Consider the following 23373-nt stretch of genomic DNA (forward strand, 5'->3'; position numbering starts at 1 on the left):
ATACATACATACATACATACATACACACACACATACACATACATACACACATGCACACATGCATGCATACATGCATACATACATACATGCATGCATACATACATACATGCATGCATACATACATACATACACATACATACACACATGCATGCATGCATGCATACATACATACATACATACATACATACATACATACATACATACATACATAGAGGCAATACAGGGAGGGGGGTTGTGAAGAATTGGCTCAGTGACTAAGAGGACCCAAGTTCAATTCCCAGCACTCACAGCCATTGTAACTCCAGCTCCAAGGATCCAACACTCTCTTCTGTGTGCACAGCCCTCATACACGTGTGTACACAATTAAAACCTAAACCTTAAAAAGAATCTGCATAGACTCGTTCACACAATGGAATAGTGCTTGAGAAAAACCGACTCCAGTCTTTAACCCTAGCACTAGAGAGGCAGGGGCAGATGGATTGCTGTGAGTTTGAGGCCACCCCGGTCTACATAGCAGGTTTGAGGTCAGGGCTACACAGTGAGACTCTGCTCACAGAAAAAAACAAATTCAGACAGGGTTCTTGAGACAGCTCAGCAAGGACAACACTTGGCACACAAACCTGATTACATGAGTTCAACACCCAGAGTCCACAGTGGGAGGTAAAATACAAATCCCAAAAGTTGTTTTCTTACTCAAGTGTGCTGTGGCAGATGAATCACATGTATTATACTTTATTCTACTGAAATGACAGTATATAAGTATAAGTAAAACTAGAATTAAACCACCAAGAATAGATAACAAAAATATTCTTTGTAAAGTGTTAACCTTTATTTTTATTTCATATGTATAGGTGCTCTGCCTGCATATATGTCTATATACTGCGTAGGTACAGTGCTGGTAAGGTTCAGAAGAGGACATTGGATCCATTAGGGCTGAAGTTACAGATGGTTATGAAAACACCATGTGGGTGCTGGGAATCCAGCTCAGGTCCTCTCGAAGAGCAGCCAATGCTCTTAACTCCTGAGCCATCTTTCTAGCCCCGCCCCCATACCCCAATTTTAAAAAACTGTGTATAGTGACAAACACCTGTAACTCCAGCACTGGGTAGACAAAAGGCATTGTAAGGGCAGCGTGGGCTACAAATTCAGTTCTAGACCAACCTAGGCTGCAAGGGGAGACCCTGTCTCAAAGAAACAAAAATGTATCTTTGAGGGCTAGAGAGATGGCTCAGCAACCAATGGTGACACATACTTACAGTCCCAGTACTTGAGAGGTGGAGGCAGGCAGAGAGATGACAGTTCAAGGCCAGCCTAGTCTACATATTGAGTTCTAGGCCAGCCATGGCTGCAGAGTGAGACCCTGTCTCAAAACAACTAGCAAGCAAGTAAGATACCTCAATGGGGAAAGGCATTTGTGAAAATTTGATGAGCCAAATTCCATACCAGAATCCACAAAAAAAGTAAAAGGAGAGGAGCAGAGTGGCCCTCGGCCATACATACGTGAGCCGTGGCATGTGTCCCTGCAAACACCATACACATGCATGATAATAGATAAAATTAAAAACAAAAATGATGGGCTAGAGAGATGGCTCGGCGGTTAAGAGCACTAACTGATCTTCCGGAGGTCCTGAGTTCAAATCCCAGAAACCACATGGTGGCTCACGACCATCTGTAATGGGATCTGATGCCCTCTTCTGGAGTGTCTGAAGACAGCTACAGTGTACTTACATATAATAATAAATAAATCTTTAAAAAAAAAAAGAAACAAAAACAATTCCAGAAAAATAAAAACTGGAGCAATTGCATAGAAAAAAGCAAAAGTAATAATAGAAAATAAAAGTAATAATAGTTGCTACTTTGCCCAGCAGTGAGTAATACAGTGTCATGAAATGTAAGTTCTAACCACAGATTCATTTATTTATTGGTGCTAGAGCTTATCCATACATGCTACGTGCATACTACTACCAAGCCACACACTCAACCCAACCAGTGATTTAATCAAAACTGAAAAATAAGAAAATCAAACAAAGAGGAAGCAGAAACATTGGTACAAAAGACCTATTAAGAAATCTTCAGCCAGGTGTGGTGGTGTACACCACACTTCAATCCTAGCACTTGGGAGGCAGAGGCAGGCGGATTTCTGAGTTCAAGGCCAGCCTGATCTACAAAGTGAGTTCCAGGACAGCCAGGGTTACACAGAGAAACCCTGTCTAAAAAAAAAAAAAAAAAAAAAAAAAAGACAAGAAATCTCCACTTCTCATAATTAAACACAATTAAAAATGCCCAAAATGTATCGTTCATAAGACAACTACATAGTTCATAAACACAGAAGTAAAGCAAAGCAAAGCATTGCTCGAAAGAAGCTGCACTACAGAAGTGATGGCTCAGGCTGTAACCCCAGCGCTGGGAGGTGGAGGCAGGAGGATTAGTAGTTCAAAGTCATCCTCCCTAGCCTGACTCACAACAACAAAGGCTGGCCTTGACATCTTACAGTCAGGACTGACTCTTCCTTCTTTCTGCCCTGCATTTACAAAATGTCCTGCATCATTACAATGAGAGATGACAGTAACAAAGCCGGGCTAGAGGTACAGGAGACGGATATTCTCATATAATTTGTTTGTAACTCTTGAAAAATTATGTCAGTGATTCTCTGAGTGGTAGATTTTTAGGACTTTATCTTTTTTCTCTTGGTTTATCTAAATTTTCTATAATAATCTTATGTTATTTGTATGTAATTTTTTTAAATGTATTTTTTTCTTTTTGAGACAAGTTCTTACTTTATAGTAAAGGCTGACCTTGAATTCCAAATCCCTCTGTCTTAGCCTCCCAGATAGGATAGGACTGAAGTTTGTGCTACCATGTCAGCTTGTACATGCGTATAATAAAACCCTGTATCTTTTATATTCTTCTTGGATGCCTTACCTTTTATTGTGGTCAAAATGAAGAAAGCAATGAGGGTGTTGTTGATGGCGCAGGTAGACTTGGCAACACAAGACAAGATCGTGTAGGGATTTAGGAGATAGCTAGGGAAAACACATAGATTTGTCATTAGCAAATCTGATCAATGGACCAGAGAGTCCTGGCCACCACAACCACGATATACAAAACTGTCACATTTCTATTTAAGAATCACAAAGATCCTATATATGAGCAAAAATATTTTTGTTTTTATTTTGTTTGTTTGTTTGTTTGTTTGCATTGTTGTGTGGTTTTTGGGTCTGGCCTTGAACTGGTGATGACCCTGCACTCCTAGCCCTCTGGTCCCTACCTTGTCAGTGCTGGGATCTCAAGTATATACCAGCAGGCCAGCAACATTATCTTACTTTTGTAGATGAGGAAACTGAGACTCAGTGATTAAATAACTTGTCCAAGTTTTTAAAGCTATTAAATGCACTAAAAAATCAGGTCTTCCTGGTTCTAAAGCCAGCATTCTTCCTTATTAGCCCTCTTCATAGTCAAGCATTATCTCCTGAGCCAGACCCATGAACAAAGTATCCTCTTAATCCTACAAGTTAGTTGGCACAGAACTTCACAGGACATCTTGACCTCCCATTATGAAAGAGTTAAGCTGAAGTCTTTCCCAGCTAAGGTAGGAAAAAATGGAATTAGAAAATGAAGAATCTAAAATGTTTTTGAGTTGGAAAGCCTTACACAGCCAGAATGGATTCTCTTTATTTATTTCTGTCCTGCTTCTACAAAAAAAATCTGTATCAGCTAAAATGAAAACAAATAACAAAAATAATAGTAAAGTAAAACCAGCCATAATCAAGACCAGGGAAAATACATAAGAAGAAAATAAAATGCAAAGCTACGAAAACGAAAGAGCTACAGCGGTGGTACAATAACCAGCCTCAGACAGGTCTACAGCTGTGTAATAACCAATCTCAGACAACTGTACAGCCTTACAATAACAGCTTCAGACTGGTCTATAGCTTTACAAGAACAGCCTCAGACAGGTCTACAGCTTACAATAAGCAGCCTCAGACATGGCTGAGTTTCCCAGCAGACAAAGGAAGAAAGGTCAGTTACATAATTCTGATTATCAGAAAAGAAGAAATACACCAGTGTCTTAGAAAAAGATTATAATAATTATTTACAAGTAAAGACCTTAAATCTAATACTACCTCCTAGGAATGTAAGATTAGTAGTTCTAAAACCAAATGCCTAGAAACTCTTGGGGGTTTGGTGAGTTTTTGTTTTTTGTTTTTCCCAGCAATCAGACTTGTTACACAACCTTCAAAGAAATGGCTGCTGCTATTATGAAACTACCCTCAGGGGATACGAGAGTCTATAAGGATTCATTATGTTGCTAAACCTTTGGTCCTATTAAAGTAGTTCCCATCAAATTTCTGAAATATGTAGTTGAGAACAGATATACCAAAATTATCTCATAGGAGGAAAAAACACAAAATCATTTCTAAGTAGCGGGTGACACTAAAGAAGCAGCTGCCTAGACATCTACCCAGAATACTGAATAGGAAATTCATACACAGAGTAAAGGCTCCAAAAAAGCAGCCCGGCCCCAGAATATCTAAGTGGGCATCAAACTCACTATGTAGGTGAAGCTGACCTTGAACCTCTGATCTTCCTGCCTCCTGTTCCCAAGTGGTAGGATTACAGACAAGCACCACCACACCCAATTTATTCAGTGCTGAGGATCAAACCCAGGGCTTTGTATGCTATGCAAGCACGCTACCGACCAAGCTCCCTCCACGGACCCTTGTTTTCTGATATGGAATACTGCTACATAGCACAGATTAGCCTCAAACTCAGCAGTCCTCCCTCCTTAGGCCCTGTGGCCGGGATCACAAACATGTGACATCATGTCCAGCTTCTAATTCTAAAAAATTTTAGGGCATGTTTTTTCCATGAGGAAATTTATGTTTTGTTTAGTATGTGTTCCTAGAAACTAGCATGTTATTAATATCTGATGACTACTGGCTGATTAAATAGTTCATTTTGCCTATCTCAGAAACACAGATGAGAATGATCTGAGAGGATCATACTCACTGGCGTATTAATTACTCCTAGAGAATTTTTCGTAAAGCATCAGCAGCTGCCACTCTTCCAAGCTTGTCACCTAGCCCAGTTTTCTGAATTATAAACAGGCAACTAAATCGCATATGAAATACAGAAGCTATATGAGACAGCAGCACAGAAAGATCAAAATTGTACCCAATGCACTGCTAATAAAGAACTACCACTTTTAAGAAACACTAGTTACAATCAGGTTGGAGCCCAGGCCAGCACTGAGTCAGAAGGCCTTTGTGAAGGGTTTGATTGTGCCTGTCCCTGTGTGAGTCTTTGTCTCAACAGAGACAGGATGGCTCTGTCTCTCTTGCTGGCCCTAACCCCCAGTTGTGCAAGAGAAGTACGGCAAATACTTGATGACTAAGACTGCAAATCTCTACAACTACAACATGGGAGAGTCTCATCAGATTTTCCTTGCGCTTGTTGGCACTGAGTTCTGATTTGTGGGGGAGTACTTACAACAGGGCCACTTTCAGAGGGATGTAGCGCATTTCCATGGGGGTTCGGATGAGTTCAGCCACATCTGGAGCATACTGGTCCAGCTCTAGGAGAAGCTTCTGCTTTTTAAACTAGAGGTGGGAGAGGGTGCACAAGACACATATGACAGATGATTTGCCATTGCTTCCAGGATGAAGACAGAAATCTTTGCTCTGGTCTGCACTGCGGTCTGTCCTACCCTACCTCTCCAGGCTCCTCACACTTAGTCCCCCACCTAACCCACCAAGTCCCAGCACATGAACAGGCAGTGCTCCCCATGCTCCCAGAACTCTCCCCTGGCTGACTCCCACAAAACCTTGAGAGCTCAGCCCTCCCTTTCCCGGAAGGTGTGCACTCCTTTAGGTGTGTATACACATTCTACTATAAACACTCTTTCTCGGCAGTACTTCTAACTGATGCCTGGCTCCTCCCTAGAGTCTAAGTTCCACAAGGGTTCCGGTTACTTAATTTGCTCTCTGTGTATGCCTAACACTTAGCATAGTGGGCAAATGAATGGATTAATGTATGGCCAAGCCACTTAGTCATTCTGGGAGGTAACATCAGTGGTGGCAGGGCTTGAAAGTTCCATCAGCAAAACATGTTCAAGCAGTTCCAGTGACCCATCTGGATGCACAGTATCTCAGGTTCCCTTCCTCATTCCTCTATCTGAAAGGTTGGCTTGTTTGGTCTTCTTTTATACTTTCATAGAGGAAGGGTGAATGAATTATGATGGAGAAAGGAACTGGAATGGCTGGGGAGCTAGAGTTAGGAAGCAGTCACATGGGGGTGGAAAGCTGTTTTCCCTGATGTATCCCAACAAATTCTTGAGTATGAGTTCCAAAAAAGAAACATCATTGCAGAAAAGGGCAGATTAGGCTAATGTCACTTTTGCAAAAATCAACTGGCTACCATCAGTTAGCATTCATATCCCCCAGGCTGACAGGGGAAAAGAGGGCTAGCTGTGAAGTGCCCTCAGAACCGGCTTTCCAGGATGCTATGCAGGCTATAGGGATAGCGTCTCAAATCCTACCAAGACAAATGTCCCCAGACTATAAAGATCCTTGTAGCAAATGGAGACTTTTTAAATGTAATTTTTATTTATCCCTTAATAGGTCAGACATGTACATAATGATATTTTAGCCATACCAGCCCCCATTGCTCTCTTATCGGCTGCTCACTCACTCCTGCTGTACTTTGTCCCAACACATCCCTCTCTACTTTTATTTTATGTATTTGGGTGTCTTGCTAGCATGTGTCTGTGAACCACATGAGTGCCTGGAGCCCCTAAAGAGAAAAAGAGGGCTTTGGATCCCCTGCAACTGGAATTTTGAACAGTTGTGAGCTGCCATGTGGATGTTGGGAATTGAACCTGAGTTCTCTAGAAGAGCAATCAGTGTTCCTAACCACTGAGCCATCTCTCTAGAACCTCTCTATTTTCTTCTTTCTTTTTCTTTTTCTTTCTTTTTTTTTTTTTTTTTTCTTCAAGACGGGGTTTCTCTATATAGCCCTTGCTGTCCTGGAACTTACTCTGTAGACCAGGCTGGCCTCGAACTCAGAAATCCACCTGCCTCTGCCTCCTGAGTGCTGGATTAAAGGCATGAGCCACCAGCCACCATTGCCCGGCAAACCTATTTTCGTGTGTGTGTGTGTGTGTGTGTGTGTGTGTGTGTGTGTGTGTGTGTGTGTGTGTTGTGTGTGTGTGTCTGTGTCTGAGAGAGAAGGAAGGGGGACCGGGAGACCATTTGAGTTTAATTAGTTACTTGCACGAGCACGGATGGGAAGAATTACTTAGTGGAGCATAACCAACTTGCCAGTGATGATAATACTGAAGGAAGGGACTCCTCCTCCTTAATAAAGTAGTAGAGTCTTTCAGGAATACATGTACTGACATCCTACCTAAATCAATAGCTAGGTGTAGCAGCATACACCTGTAATCCCAGCACTAAGGAGGTAGCCCGATTCGGGCTACATAATTAGTTCTAGGCCAGTCTAAACTACATGCAGAGCTCCAGCAAGAGGGCTCAGAAAGTGAAAGAACTTGCCATCAAGTCCAACAGCCAGAGTTTAATCCCTGAGACCAACATGGTAGAAGAAGAGAACCAATACCTGCAAATTGTTCTTTCCATGTGTACCATCACAATAAGCTCAGAGTGTATGTAGCTCAGTAGTAGATGGCCGCACATACATACGACCCTGGGTCTCACTCTACACACTGGAACAGGAATGCAATAGAGCAGTGTGCGGTGTGGCAGCAGCACTAAGAGCTGCTGCATTCAGCACTCATATGAAGGTGGAGCATAGCTCTGATCCCAGGACTAAAGAGGATGAGGCACCAAGATCACAAACTCTAGCTGAGCTGTATGTACCAAGACCCTGTCTCAAAGCACACAAACAAAAAGGCTGGGGATATGGCTCAGCCGTAGATCACTGGCCTTGGGCTTGATTCCCAGCACTACAAAAACAAAACAAAAAAAACCAAAACAAAAAAACCAAAAGAAAAGAGCTGGCATTCAAACTGAGGTCATTTCTGACAGAGTATAAATCAACCTCACTCTATCCAAGAAATCCTATGTCATAATAATCTGAACTCTGGAAATAGGGAAACAAAAATATTTCAAAGTTTAATTCAGTCTTGAGGATAAGAGCATACCTTGGTACAATAAGAATTAGCTTAGTTAGCTGAGCATGGTGGTATATACGTATAGTCCTAGCACTTGGGAGATAGAGGCAAGATTAAAAGTTCAAGGTCACCCTGTAAGAGCCTATCTCAAAAACAGGAACAAAAAAAAAAAAGAAAGAAAAGAAACCCTCCCCCACACACACCAGGCTGGAGAGATTGCTCGGTTAAGAGCTTTTGTAGAGGACTTGAGTTCCATTCTCTGCACCCACACGGTGACGCACAACTGTCTGTAACTCCAGGTGCAGGGCATCTTCAGACCTCTGCAGGCATGAGGCACACATGTGACCTCTCAGAAGCCTGGACAAGGAGAATGGTCCCAGGATGCAATTCTCCGTGGCTCGTACATGATTAGGGGCACACTTTACATCAATGGGCTTTTCACTTATTTACTTGTCTGTAGAGCTCACGTGCAGCGCGGCACGCTTATGGAGATCAGAAGTCCACTGCAGGAGTCCGCTCTCTTCTTCCATTCTGTGGGTTCCAGGGACTGAACTGAGGTTGCCAAGACTGGCATCAGGCATGTTTATAGACTAGGCAATCTCGCCAGCCCAATAGGCCAAATTTTCTAATTAAGGTTATTCTTTTAGGGCTGGGGAGTGCGGCTCAGTGGGATGGCACTTGCCTAGCATTTTCCAAGGCCCTGCTTTCAATCTTCAACCCCCAAATTACTGTCTGAAGGAAAACAGATTCATCAACAATGGGAGTCCAATTTTACTTCAAGAGGCCTAATACAGTGAGTTAAAGGCTACATTCATTTTCGCTTTGAAAAAATAAACTGATAAAAGGGAAGACTTTTAAATTTTTGTTTTAGGGGCTGGAGAACGATGCAGCAGTTACGAGCACTTTTTCATGCAGAAGACCCAGGTTCCATTCCAAGCACCCATATGGTGGTTCACAACCTTCCATCACTCCTGTTCCAGGGCCATCTTCTGGCCTCCAGGGCACTGCGTGCATGTGATACACAGTCATACATGCACACAAATTATCCCCACAGAAAATAATAAAATTAAATTAAATTTAAAAAATAAATATAATAAAATTTTATTTTAGATAGTATATCATTAAGCCCAGGCTAGCCACAAACTGATACAGAGCAGAGAATGACTCCGCACTTCATGCAGCCTTTACCTCCCAAGGTCTGGGAGCAGGTGTGAGCCAGTACGAACATGCCACACACCCCTCTCCTTTTCCTCCCTCCCTTCCTTCCTTCCTTTGAAGTGTGCATGTGTCCGTGTGTGTGTGTCTACATGTGTCCGTGTGTGGTAGGGTAGAGGTCAGAGGATGACTTCCAGTGATCGTTTCTCTCCTTCCCTTCCATCATGTTGGCCCTGGAGACAGAACTCACCTGAGGCTTGCTGGCAAAGGCCTTAATCCAATGAGCCATCTCACCAGCCCCACTTAACTCCTTCACATTTTTGCATAGTTGGATCTCTAAATACATGACTTTTGATTCTTTGCCATAATAAGTGAGTTACCAAATCCCACCAGCTTTGTCCTACCCACTAATGACTCACCACAACTTTATTGAAGTCCTGAATTGCAAAATACAGGGCAATAGCAGTGAGGGCATCTGTTATCTGTCAAGAGAAAGAGGAGTAAGAGGAGACAGAACCAGGTCAGTTCAGGATACCAGATGCTGCCAGGCCTGAAGAACTCTGGGATGGTACTGCACTGACTACCCAGTACCTAACTCACAATCAGGCCAGGCTCACTCAGGGAAGCAACAAATGCCCTGGACTATTGTCCAGTCAATCTGACGGCCATATCCCTAGAATAGCAAGTGAAATGAAAATAAGCCAGGTGTCACGGGTAACACTGCAATCCCGGAAGGCTGAGGACTCACATGAGTTCAGGATCGCCTAGGTTACATAGTCAGACTGTCTCAGAAAACGAAACAAACAAAGACACATATATGTATGTTTGTGTATAAAGGTAAATAGGAGTGATACCACTGATCTGTAAGCATCAGGTATACCAAGTGCCTCACACATCCCAAGTCTTGAATAAATAGCAGCCAACAAAATTAAGGAAGACTTCAGGGTTTCTCTTTTCTTTTCTTTTTTATTTGGGGGGTAACTTCTCTGTGTACCCTGGCTATCCTGAAACTCTCTCTGTAGACCAGGCTGGCCTCAAACTCAAGAGATTCACATGCCTCTGCCTCCTGAGGGCTGAAATTAAAGGTGTGTGCCACCACTGCCCCCTAACTTATAGCTAGCAATGTTTCTTATATCCTGACCCAGATTTTCAACTCCAGACTAATGTTTCAAGCTATTCTGCTCTCAAAACTCACCTTGTCATCTCAATCTTCAGTTTTTATCCTTGAAAGCCTCTTCAGCCCCCTCAGAATATCTTGGCAGAATGCTTAGGGAACTCAGGATGCCCTCCAAATTGGCACAGTTAAAGCCAACCATAGAATCTTGCGGTTACAAAATTGAAGACTACATAGTCCAGAAACCAAAGAGTAAGAAAGAAGACCTGGCCAGATTGCCCACCCATTCCTCATACTCCATACCATCACCCCAAAGCCAGGGTCCAGACTAAAGACATTAAGGCTTGGCTTTTACTTTCTGAGAAACTCTACTTCCTGTTTTTCCTTTCCTTTTTTTTTTTTTTTTTTTTTCTTATAGACCAGGGTCTCATGATACAGCCCTGGCTGGCCTGGAACCTGCTATGACCAGGCTGGCCTCAAATTCACAAAGATCCACCTGCCTCTGCCTCCCAAGTGCTATGATTAAAGGCGTGCGCCAGCACACCCAGCTTTTTATTTTCTTAAAAACAAACTATAAATACAAATCTGTGTATATAGATATTGATTTTCTTTGGAAGGATACTTACCATAAATACCAATTCTGCATAGTCAATTAGGAAATGAAAGAGGTATATTATTAATGGAGTCTGTAGGAGAAAAACAAAGATGGAAAAAATTAAGTTAAACTTTAATATAATTTATCAATTTCTAAACTGGGGATGGGGAAGAACGTATTCATCTAAAACATCTGGTTCTTCCTGCAACAGCATCCTATACAAATTGAAAACCTTAGCATCCTAAATCACATGGTATCACTGAAACTGCCAACAACAGAACACAGTAGAGGAAAGAACAAGTTAGAGATTTGCCTGGCATACTTGGCTTGGTGGTTTGTGATCTACTGCAGTAGACACTCAAGTGGTTGAGGTAAGAAGACAGACTGAACTTAGGAGGAGTTCAAGGCCAGCCTGGGCACTTCAGTTTACCCCATCTGAAAAAGTAAATAGTGGCTAGGGAGGTAGCTCAGTCTGTAAGATGTTTGCTTAGGTTACATGAAACTCCAGCCCTGCAAAACCCCAGTATGCTAGTGAGTGCTTATAATTAGAGGACTTAAGTGCAGGGGGCAGGAGGGCAGGGGAATCAGAACTCAAAGTCATCTTGGATATAGCAAGATCTGTGCTAATCTGGCCTACATGAGATCCTGTCTCAAAAATGAAAGAAAAAAAGGGAGAAGGAAGGGAGGGAGGAAGGAAGGACGGACGGACAGGGAGGGGCTGTAGAGATGGCTCAGGGTTAAGACCACTGACTGCTCTTCTAGAGGTCCTGAGTTCAATTCCCAGCAACCACATGGTGGCTCACAACCATCTGTAATGGGATCTGATGCCTTCTTCTGGTGTGTCTGTAAACATCTACAGTATACTCATATATAAAACAAACAAACAAACAAAAGATGCGTATCACCATGGCTGGCATCTGAAGGAAGGGAAGAAGGGAAGAGAGAGAGAGAGAGAGAGAGGGAGACAGAGAGAGAGAGACAGAGAGAGAGAAGGAGGGAAAGAGGGAGGGAAGGAGAGACACTCCATACAGGACGGATTGTTGAATGAACAAACTAGGAAATTTTCCTTCCTCTATTCTCTGATAAGTCTATCTAAAAATGCTAATTCTTGCCTTAATGGGCAGTGGTGGCACATGCCTTTAACCCCAGCACTTGGGAGGCAGAAGCAGGCAGATCTCTGAGTTCGAGGCCAGCCTGGTCTACAGAGTGAGTTCCAGAACAACCAGGGCTACACAGAGAAACCCTGTCTGGAAAGCAAACAACAACTAATGCTAATTCATGCTGGGAGACCCAAGGAGAAACCCACATGTGAAGCTTGCTGTAATCCCAGCACTTAGGCTGAAGTAGGGTGAAAAGTTCAAGGCCAGCCTGGGCTACGCTACAGAATCCTGTCTCAAGGGGAAAAGGTTTCGAGAAAATTCACTTGCTAATCTTGACCTGGGGTTTTTCCTTTTTTTAAATGGTTTTAAGACAAGGTTTTATGTAGGCCAAGCTGGCCTTGAACATACTGTGTGACCAGTGATGCTTCAGGCTCCCTCCCAATACTCCTGCTTGGCCTGCCAAGGGCAGGGGTTATATGTGTACCACCACATCTAGCTTCACAAGGTTTTGTTTTGTTTTGTTTGAGAGACTTAAATTGTGGGTTCAATTTTTCTCATGTAGTAGACATTATTCTGATTTGCTTTGTTTTATTAATCTAGGTAACTAGTATTTTCTAGACATTTATGTACATTTTCATCAAAATTTCCATCTCATTAACATGAGGTTGTTTATAATGTTTTCTTTTTTGTTTGTGGAAATACATTTTTCTCTCAATACCGCTTTAGCAGTAGCACAAAAGTTTTGGTATAATGCTTTTTCCCACTATCATTCAATTTAAAATATATTTTAGGGGCTGGAGAGAAGGCAAAGAGGGGTTAGGAGTACTTGCATATTCTTGCAGAGACCTGGAGTTGGTCCCCAGCACCCACACAGCTGTGCTGTAATTACAGTTCCCGAGGACCTGGTGCTTCGGGCCTCCTGCACACATAGCGCTCACATATACATACAATTAAAAATAAATCTTTTAAAAAGACAATATACTCTAATTTCCATGACATTTCCTCTTTGAGACGACTTTAAATGTGCATGCTGGCCCGGGGGTGCTGTGTATGAGCTCTCTACCAAGTGAGCTACATTTCCACCCCTGATTTGTATAGTCTGAAGCTGCGAGTTAGATGCAGTTCTATGTAGAATGACTATCTCCTGGGTAGCTGTATATAGAATGGTTTTAGAGCTTTATTGTAGAAAGGCAGAGGGAAAGAGAGAAGGTAAAAGAAAGAGGCCGGCCCGTGGCCATGTGGAGAGAGGGGGGAAGGGGGAGAAGGAGAGCTAGAGATGAGAATAAGAAAGGTAAGAGCTTAAGAAAGAGAGGAGGGGCCAAGCAGCCCCTTTTATAATGGTTTTTTCTTTTTTAAAATTTTTTATATTATTACAAAATAATCCTCTCCATGTCTAGTAAAGTGGGGGTTTTTGGGTTTTGTTTGTTATGTTTTTAGCTTTAAAGTCATCTGACAGTAATAAACTACATTAACTCAACAAACTACTATTTGCATGACACACTCCTCCCTCCCTCTCTCCCTCCCTCCCTCCCTCCCTCCCTCCCTCCCTCCCTCCCTCCCTCCCTTCCTTCCTTCCTTTTGCTTTTTGAGTTTAAGAGACAGGGTCTCATATAGTATAAACTATCCTCAAACTCACACTAAGTAGCCAAAGATCATGTCAGACTCCCGATCCTCCCCCCTCCTCTTCCTATGTGCTATATATAGGTGTGTGCCACCATGTCTGGATTTATGAGTGCCAGAGATTAAATCTAGGGACTTGGGCTTTGTACATGTACGAACTGAGCTACATCTCAAGACCAAGTTTCTTCAATCTTTTTATTTTCTGTGTCCCTATGTTTGAGATGTGCTTTCTTTTCAGGTGGTCTTGGTGGTGGGTAGATGAGTGATGGTCTGGTTTGGTTTTTTCATGGTGCTAAGAATGAAACAGGATAGGTACATGTTCTACCACTAAGATACATGCAACGTTTCCCTAGCTCTGAGATCTACTTCTTTAAAAAGAACATACAATTATTTTTCTGTGTTTTGTTTTGAGTTTGGCTTGGCTCTGAACCTTTGTGATGGAGTCTAATATAGCAAAGGCTGGCCTCAAAGTTATTATGTAGCCAGAATGACCTTGAATCTCTGACCATGGTGCCGCCATCTTCCCAATGTTGTGATTACAGGCTTTGGTCTTGCTTTTCTGCTTTGCTTTGCTTTGCTTATTTGAGAGAGGATCTCGGGTATTCCATGCTGACAGCTAAGGATGACCTCCACCTCTTGAGTTACAGACATGCAGTACCACACCAGGTTTATGAGATATTTGGAACTGAGAGCAGAGTTTCATGTATCTGAGGCAAATTATTCTACCAACTGAACTATATCACCAACCCTAGTCACACTATTTGTGTGTGTGTGTGTGTGTGTGTGTGTGTGTGTGTGTGGTCTGTCTGTCTGTCTGTCTTTTGGTATGTCTGTACTTGCATGTTAGTGTCAGGGAAGGCCAGATGAGGGTTATTAGATCCCTGTAGCTGGGTTACAGACAGTTAAATGCTACTTGACAGGAATGCTAACAATATTCAAACTTGGGTCCCCTGTAAGAACAGCCAGTGCTCTTAACCACTAAGCCACCTCTCCAGTCCCTGAATCTCACTTTGTGAACTTTGCTCTTGACTTTTGATTATCTTGGTACTTTCCAAGGCCTTTAAACAAATAATTTGGTATTTATTCTTCTTTCTTCTTGTCCTTGCCAACTTAGCTGGCCCACTACTATAAGCTAGCTTACCAGTCCATCAGAATCAGAAAGGAAATGCATAGTTAGGTTTTAGTGTGGTAGCTCAGAACTATCTATTCCTACCACCTCCTAACTACATGCAAAAATGTGCTCTGTTACACTATAGAGTAGGCTAAGGATGTAGTGGAAAGGTAGAACACTTGCCTATCCCTAAGAGGAAAATCTATTACTAACCCCCACTGCACTACAATATATCTGAGCCAGGAATAGTGACTCACATCTATAATCACAGCATTTGAGAAGCTGAGACCAGCCCAGGCTACACAGTGAGTTCTAGGACAGCCTGAGTATGTAAAAAGCCCTATTTCAAGAAAAGGGGGAGGGGGCCCACAACATTGTAATGATCACTGACAGTTATTTTAGTAAAATGTTTCCTAGCTAGGTGCAAGGTACCTAGCATGCAAGTGGCTCACAAACATGCATGCAGATAAAAACACGCACACACACACAAAATTTAAAACAAATAAATGGTTCAAAAAAATCTATTTCACAGGGCTCTAGGGAAGAGTAAAGGCAGTTATGTGTACAAAGAAATTACAGAATGCCTGGCAGAAGCTAAAATCTCACCATGTTGGCTACCTGAGATCAACTTCCTACATCTTTTTAAAAAGAGCTATCAATTGTCTCTTTCAAAGTTCCAAAAGGAGTAACAGATTCTATTATTAACGTATCATAGTGTGTGTGCGCATATGAACTTATATTTATATTTCAAATAGCCTGCTTTTGAAATTTCTTGATGCTTCAGACAGTTTAGAAAGGCCCCAAATGAGAAAAACATTGTAACATTTCTCAAAAAGTCTACCAGCAAATGGCTGGCTCCCCCAGTTAGCTAGCACTGTGTGGCCGTTTGATTACACATCAAACTAGAATCAAGAAGCACATGTTGAATGTAATCTGCCTTTATGTTGTATATCAATTTGAGTGACCATAAATTTTCCCCTAAGTCCTACTTTAGTAACATTCTACATATACAACAAACTACGGTTTTCGTTTTCATTAATTTCAAAGATACTTTCTAATTTCCCTTCTGATTTCTTCTTTGGTTCATGGGTTATTTCATTTCCAAAGATTTGAGGGATTTTCCACGCATCTTCCTGATGTTAATTCTTTAATTCTTCGGTCAGCAAAAATTAATCTCTAAGTGACGAATACACTGAACCTTCTTTTATGGATAGGACATAAAATGTTCTGGTGCAAATGTTCTACACACACTTAAAATGCACTTAGGTGTTACTGAATGGAGCATTCTAGATCAATCTGGCTGACAGCATTATTCAGAATTTCTATATTCTTAAGGCTGGAGACATAGCACTAGCTCTTGCAGAGAACCTAGGTTCAACTCAAAGCACCTATATGGTGGCTCATAACAATCCATAACTCCAAGAGGTCCAATGCCATCTTAGACCTCTGAGGACACAAATGATGCACATAAATATATGCAGGCAAACACTCATACATAGAAATTAAGAATAGACACAGCTTTAAAAAAAAAAAACCACTTTCAATATTCTTGCTAATTTCCCACTTGTTCTATCAACTGTTAACAGGAATACTGTCTCCAACTCTAATTTGAGACTAGCCTTCTTTATATGAGTCCTTTTTTCTTTTAAATGTTGGGGTCGGGAGATGCACACCATAGCACACATTTGGAGGTCACAGGAAAACTTTCAGGAATCAGCTGTCATCCTCCACCTTATTGAGGCAGGGGTCTCTTTTTGTTTATGCTGCTATGCTGTGTACTCCAAGTTAGCTGACCCATTAGGTCCCAGGAGAGTCTCCTGTCTCTATGCCTTTAACTATCAAAGTGCTGGGATTAAAGATACATGTGCCCCATCTGGCTTTTTATGTGGTTTCCCGAGATTGGAATCAAGTCATCAAGCTTGCAGCGCTAGCATCTGTACCCACTGAGCTGTCTCCGCTGCCTGGGCTATCAGTCTTCACCTACTATGGTTTAAAGCTGTTATTGGTACAGAGAGAGCTGCAACCACTCTTCCTGAGAAACCCATCCAGTCACTCGGATATGGACGTTGTCATTTCTGATAATATTCTTTGCTCTGGAGTCTGTTTGTTTAAAAAATATAAGCATAAACACCTCGACTGGAGAGATGACTAAACCATTAAGAACATTGACTTCCAGAGGACTCAGGTTCAATTTCCATCACCTACATTACAGCTAACAGCTGTCTATAAGTCCCATTCCAGAGGATCCAATGCCTTCTTCTGGCCTCTGTGGAAACTGTACATATGTGGTACATAAGACATACATGCGGCAGGCAAGACACCCATAGACATAAGATAAATGCATCTCAAACATTCAAGTGCATATAAACCTAGCACATGGGAGTCAGCAGTGAGATGACCAGGAATTCAAAATCATCCCCAGCTACAGAGAGGCCAGCTTGAGCTATATAAGATCCTGTCTCAAAACAAAAGGGAAGTAAAGGGGGCAGGGAGAAAGGAAAGACAGTGACTGACAGGCAAGTACTATAAAGCCAGTGTCTGTGTCTCACTTTCTCTCTCTGAAACCTAGTAAGAACTGGCCTTTGGTAAGTACAAGAGCCTCTAAAGGCAGGAGAGAGGAAGCAGGGCCTGGGTGGGATGAGAATGCAGACACGGAGGTGGGCACCAGGAGTCAGTGATGAAGAGGTGTACCAGTTTTGAAGAGAAAAAAAAAATAAGCACAAAGGTAATTCTGGCTTCATTTTTCAGACAAGGTTTCAATATGCATCCCTGGCTGACCTACAGCTCCCCATGTAGAACAGAGATCTACTTGTTTCTGCCTCCTGAGTGCTTGGAGGAAAGGCATGTGCCACCACACCTGGCAGATTAGAAGTGATTTTAAGAATGGGATATAAGCCAGTAGTGGTGACACACACTTTTAGTCTCAGCACGTGGGGGGCAGAGGTCGGTAGACCTCTTGAGTTCTAGGCCACTCAAGACTACACAGAAAAACCCTGCCTTGGGGAAAAAAAAAAAGAGAGTGGGCTATGAGCCGTGGAAGGGATAAGAGTCCCTGGGTGACAAAGCAGGAGCACTTAGCTGAGTGGAAAGTGGTGATGGATGGTTTTCTGGATAAGGTGAAAATCTAAGTTTGTGTCTCATAAATAGAGCCATGCACACACACACAAGGAAGAAGAGTGGCTTTCTAGGAAACAACAGACGAGCAAAGCTGGTTAGTCAACAGACCTGTGGTACAGTAACACTGACAGCTTACCATGCTTCACACTGGCCCTGGGGCAGTGGGCTCTTAAGTGGATGCCAAACATATATACCCAATAGCTGACTTGTGAGCTTAAGAAAAGGAAGGCAGGAAAGAAGGAAGGCAAGGAAAAAGGGGATCAGAAAGAAACCAGGTGAGAGCTTTCCCTGCTCCTCTAAGGATTTGGATTTTAAGCCTGAGATTAGCAGCAAACACAGGTGCCAAGCATAACAGTGACAAATTCAGATTCACATTTTAGAAAAATGTTCCCAACTGCAGGGTAAAAAGTAAATGAGCAGGACTGAACCAGGAAAAACTTAACAAGAAAGGTGTGTGTTTGACAGTAATCCAAGAGACGGGGATAATTACTCAACAAAGAGCATTTATATATTTTTGTTCTTTTGCCATTTTGAGATAAGAGTCTCATATAGCCCAGGCTGGGCAGGCCTCACCATGGCAGTCCCCTGCAGTGCCTCTGGGATCACAGTGGGAGTCCACATCTACCTTGTTTTTACTTGTTTTAAGAACTAGTTTCATGGGGACTAGAGAGATGGCTCAGAGGTTAAAAGCACTAACTGCTCTTCCAAAGGTCCTGAGTTCAATTCCCAGCAACCACATGGTGGCTCACAACCATCTATAACGGGATCTGATGCCCTCTTCCGGTGTGTTTGAAGACAGCTATGGTATACTTAATAAAATAAGTAAATCTTTTAAAAAAGAAAGAAAAAAAAGAACTAGTTTCATGAGATGGGAGGGGGGGTGGTACATGCCTTTAATCCCAGCAACTGGGAGGCAGAGGCAGGCAGATCTTTGAGTTTGAGGCCAGCCTGGTCTACAGAGATGAGTTCCAGGGCTACACAGAAAACCCTGTTTCAAAATACAAAAACAAAAGAGGGAACTAATTTTTTTAAAATTAATCTTATTTTTCCCCCCAGTGCACATGTGTATGCGTGGTTTTTTTTTTAAAAGATTGATTGATTGATTGATTATGTGTACACTGTAGCTGTCTTCAGACACTCCAGAAGAGGGCATCAGATTTTGTTACGAGTGGTTGTGAGTCACCATGTGGTTGCTGGGATTTGAACTCAGGACCTTTGGAAGAGCAGTTGGTGCTCTTAACCACTGAGCCATCTCACCAGCCCAAGAGGGAACTAATTTTATGGCTTCAACTCCAGTGAGCTTTCTAAGAAACCAATGTCACAGCAAGCATTTGAAAAACCAGCTACATAGCCAGGCAGTGGTGGCGCATGCCTTTAGTCCCAGCACTTGGAAAGCAGAGACAGGTGGATCTCTGAGTTCGAGGCCAGCCTGGTCTACAAAGTGAGTTCCAGGACAGCCAGGACTATACAGAGAAACCCTGTCTTGAAAAAAAAACAAAATAAACAAACAAACAAACAAACACCAGTTACATGCCACTCAGCATACAGCAATTCATGGACTGAGAGCTACTTAAAACTTGCGATTAAAAAAAAATAATTTCTATAGATGCCTCCGTTTGGTCTCCAGAACCCACAGAAAGCTGGTGGCTTTGGAATCTCAGCACTTCTAACAGGACAAATACCCAGAAGCTTCACTGCCAGCCGGGCTGGCATGTGGAGAACGGACCTCAACAATGGAAGAACACTAACTCCTGAAAGTTGTACACACACATGCATACACACATGCATATGCATATGCACACACAAGCACATACACATGCATACACACACATACACACAAACATGGTTTCTGTGTCTGTCTCTCTGGGTGTCTCTCTGTCTCTCAAGTTCTTTAAATCCTAACCTGGATCATTTTCCCTATAATTCTACGAAAGGGCTATTCCTATCCAAAAAGAGATCTTTTTCAATGTCTGTACCAAACAGAGTTCAGGCTTTGGTATCCATGACTATAAGCTACTCTCAGTGCCAGAAAAGAAAGCACATACTTACTTCGTGAAATACTGCTCCAGAATATGGAGACACTCCCAGATCCAACAGTGCAAGGCCTTCAACCACTGAAAGGGAAGAAAGACAAGTTCACTCAGACTTTAGAGACATCAACAAATGGTCATAAAGTGTTAGATATTCCTAGGACCAAGAAATGCCTGAATTTATCTAATTCCTTTACCTCTGGTCAAGCAAATAGCTGAAGGTCTTCTTTGAAAAATTTTCAAGACAATATACACATATGAAATTTTCAAAGCCCCCCCCCCTCTCTCTCTCTCTCTGGCACACTTTTCAACAATGGACAATTCTCCCATACAAAGCAGTCCTTTCCATCATGGGCAATGCTCATTATGAGAAAGCTTTAAACAGAACTGTTAAACTTCTGAGTTTGGAGAAATAGCGTGGCAACTAAGAAGTGCATACTACTCTTGCTCCTCAATTCAACTTCCGGCACCCACACTGGGCAGCTTACAACTGCCAATAGGCCTTCTTCTGGCCTCTGCATTGGCATGCACACATTTGTATGCAGATATACATACATACACATAAAATAAATTCTTAGAAAATCATATACGTCTACCTTCTTGCAACCTCCACCAGCTCTGAAGCATTCCTTTTATGTACATTCTGCCCTATTCCAAAGCACAATTAACAAAATCAGCAACTGGCTTTTGAAAATGTTATCCAAGCTAGTGAAATGGGCACTCACTCTGTGGCCCCTGCCTCAGCACCCCCACCCCTACCGAAGTACTGGCATTGCAGGAGCAAGCCATCAAGCCCTGCAAAGGGGACGCTTTAGCTTGTTTGCTTTTTGAGATCTTTAGCTGACCTGCTAAAGAGCGCAGTCTGGCCTCAAATGTCCTTTTCAGCCAAGAACCACCTTAAACTATGTAACTCTCCTGCCTCCACCTCCCAAGCACTAGGATTATAGGCATGCACCACCAGGACCAGCTTTAAAAATTTGTTTTTGTTTTATTTTGTTTTGGTTGGTGGTGGTTTGCAGGGGTGGTTGAGGGGTTTTTGGTTTGGTTTGGTGCTAAGGACTGAACTTGAAAACTTGTAAACACTAAGCAAATACTCTACCTACACAAAATGATAATGTTTGGGTTTATTCAAAGTTTCACTATGTAGCTCTAGCTGGCTCCCAACTCTCTATATAGACCAGGCTGGCCTTGAACTCAACAGAGATCCACTTGGCTCTGCTTTCCCAACGCTGGGATAAAAGGCCAGTGCTGTCATGCCTGCCCCTAAATGATAAATCTTTAGGCAGATTATCTTAGGAAATAACTGATCAAGTCTCTGATAAAATATTCAGTACAACCCTCAGAGTAATAATTTTTTCTTTATTTTCTATGTATGAGTGTTTTGCTTGTGTGTATGTCTGCATATCACACATGTGCCTGGTCCTGAGGAGGCCAGAAAGCATCAGATCCTCTAGAACTGAGTTACAGATGGTTGTGAGCCATCGAGTGGGTGCCAGGAATAGAACCAGATCCTCTGGGAAAGCAGCCAGTGCTTTTAGCTGATGAGCCATTTTCTCCAGCCCCTCTTAATAAAAACTTGAAAATAATTCCAACACTGATTAATGGAGATTTATTTAAATACATATGTATCTACTGATATACTAATATATACTGATATACTAAGCATTAAAACTATGTTGTAAATAAATAAATAGGTAGAAGAAAAAGAAATGCTCTCTGTGATAGTTTATTTGTTTGGCCCAGGGAGTGGCACTATTAGGAGGAGTAGCCTTGTTGGAATAGGTGTGTCACTGTGGGCGAGGGCTTTAATACCCTCATCCTAGCTGCCTGGAAGTTAGCCTTCTGCTAGCTGCTCTGGAAAAAGAGGTGGAACTCTCCAGCCCCACGTCTGCCTGGATGCTGCCATGCTCCAGCCTTGATGATTATAGACTGAACCTCTGAACCTGTAAGCCAGCCCCAGCTAAATACTGTCCTTATAAGAGTTGCCTTGGTCATGGTGTCTGTTCACAGCAGTAAAGCCCTCTAAGACACTCCCCTTATACGGAATGCGCAGTGGCAAGTGTAGGAAGGCCACACATGTGATGCAGCTGCAGAGCAACATGCAAAGCAAATGGGAGGATCTGAGCTCAACACCAGGGAAAAAAGGGTAAAAAAAAAAAAAATGAAGAATGGAACACGAAGTCCTCACTTGGCTGACCCACAGAATGGTTTTCAAAGAAAACCATCATTAGTGGATGCTGAAGTCAGTGGGTAAAAGTATGAAAAACAAAGTATTTGCAAGGGAAAAGTAATCATTTTATCTAGACCTTATAGTACTTGCTTTAATTAGGTGATCCATTAAAATCAATATGTTAACTGTATTATCAAGTATCTCAGGATACACTGATGTGGTGATAAGAACATTTCTGTGGTCCTCATGCTATCAATGCAGTACAATGAGGAAAACAAGCAAACCAAACCCTCTGTCTAACCACCAGAAAACATCAGAGAATCCAAACTGAAGGCAAAATAACTGCCAGGAATCTTGAAAAATTAAAGAGCATGTCCCAGATTGATAGTCACTAAGGAGACATAACCACTAGATGCAAAACGAGGTCATAGACTGAACATCAGGCCAGAAACTGGACAACCACAAGGAAGCAGTACAATTCTTTTTATTTTGTTTTGTTTTCTGTTTTTCAAGACAGGGTTTCTCTCCGTAGCCCTGGCTGTCCTGGAACTCACTCTGTAGACCAGGCTGGCCTCAACCTTGGAGATTCATATACTTCTGCCTCCTGAGTGCTGGGACTAAAGGCGTGCACCACCACCACCACCACCAGCTCAATTCTTTTTTTTTTTCAAGATACACAAAATGGCTTTATTTGCAGGGGAGCAGGAATTTAAAGATTTATTTACTTATTTTAGATATGTGAGTATATCATCGCTGTCTTCAGACACACCAGAACAGGGCATCGGATTCCATTACAGATGGTTGTAAACCACCATGTCGTTGCTGGGAATCGAACTCAGAACCTCTGGAAGAGCAGTCAGCACTCTAAACCGCTGAGCCATCTCTCGAGCCAGGGGAGCAGAAATGTAATCAAACAAGTCAAATTTCATGTCATCATCCAACTCCTCGGGTTCCTCCTTCTTCTTGCCTTTCTTCTCTGCTGCAGAAACAGCCACAGCCCCAGCAGCTGGCTGGCCAACACCCTGAGCAATGACATCCTCAATGTTGTTTCTATCCAGCTCACTGATGACCTTGTTGAGCCGACCATCATCCGCCTGATGCCCATGCTGTCTAGTATTTTCTTGATGTCTTTGGCATTAGAAGAGGAGTTGCCCCTGTAGACAGACCTCTCGAGTGCGACCTCAGCAGCATCAGGCTGCGAAAACTGGTTCAATTCTTATAAGATATATGCAC

General features: G+C 42.4%; 1 protein-coding gene across 2 annotated transcripts in view; it reads right to left on the bottom strand.

Moving 5' to 3' along the window:
* Positions 1–23373, bottom strand: part of Pigu (phosphatidylinositol glycan anchor biosynthesis, class U) — a 79182-nt gene that overhangs the window by 47416 nt on the left and 8393 nt on the right. The window contains exons 2-6 of one of the 2 annotated variants that reach the window (XM_006499333.1): positions 19990–20054; positions 11024–11037; positions 9703–9765; positions 5491–5600; positions 2923–3023 (exon numbers count right to left, since the gene is read on the bottom strand). In XM_006499333.1, the coding sequence (XP_006499396.1) occupies positions 2923–3023; positions 5491–5600; positions 9703–9765; positions 11024–11026 (277 nt within the window). In that variant the 5' untranslated portion in view covers positions 11027–11037; positions 19990–20054. Of the gene's footprint in view, positions 1–2922; positions 3024–5490; positions 5601–9702; positions 9766–11023; positions 11084–19989; positions 20055–23373 lie in introns of both variants that reach the window. The other variant, NM_001004721.1, reaches the window with a different exon arrangement.

This window comes from Mus musculus, chromosome 2, assembly GCF_000001635.26.
Source record: "Mus musculus strain C57BL/6J chromosome 2, GRCm38.p6 C57BL/6J".
Taxonomy (NCBI): Eukaryota; Metazoa; Chordata; class Mammalia; order Rodentia; family Muridae; genus Mus; species Mus musculus.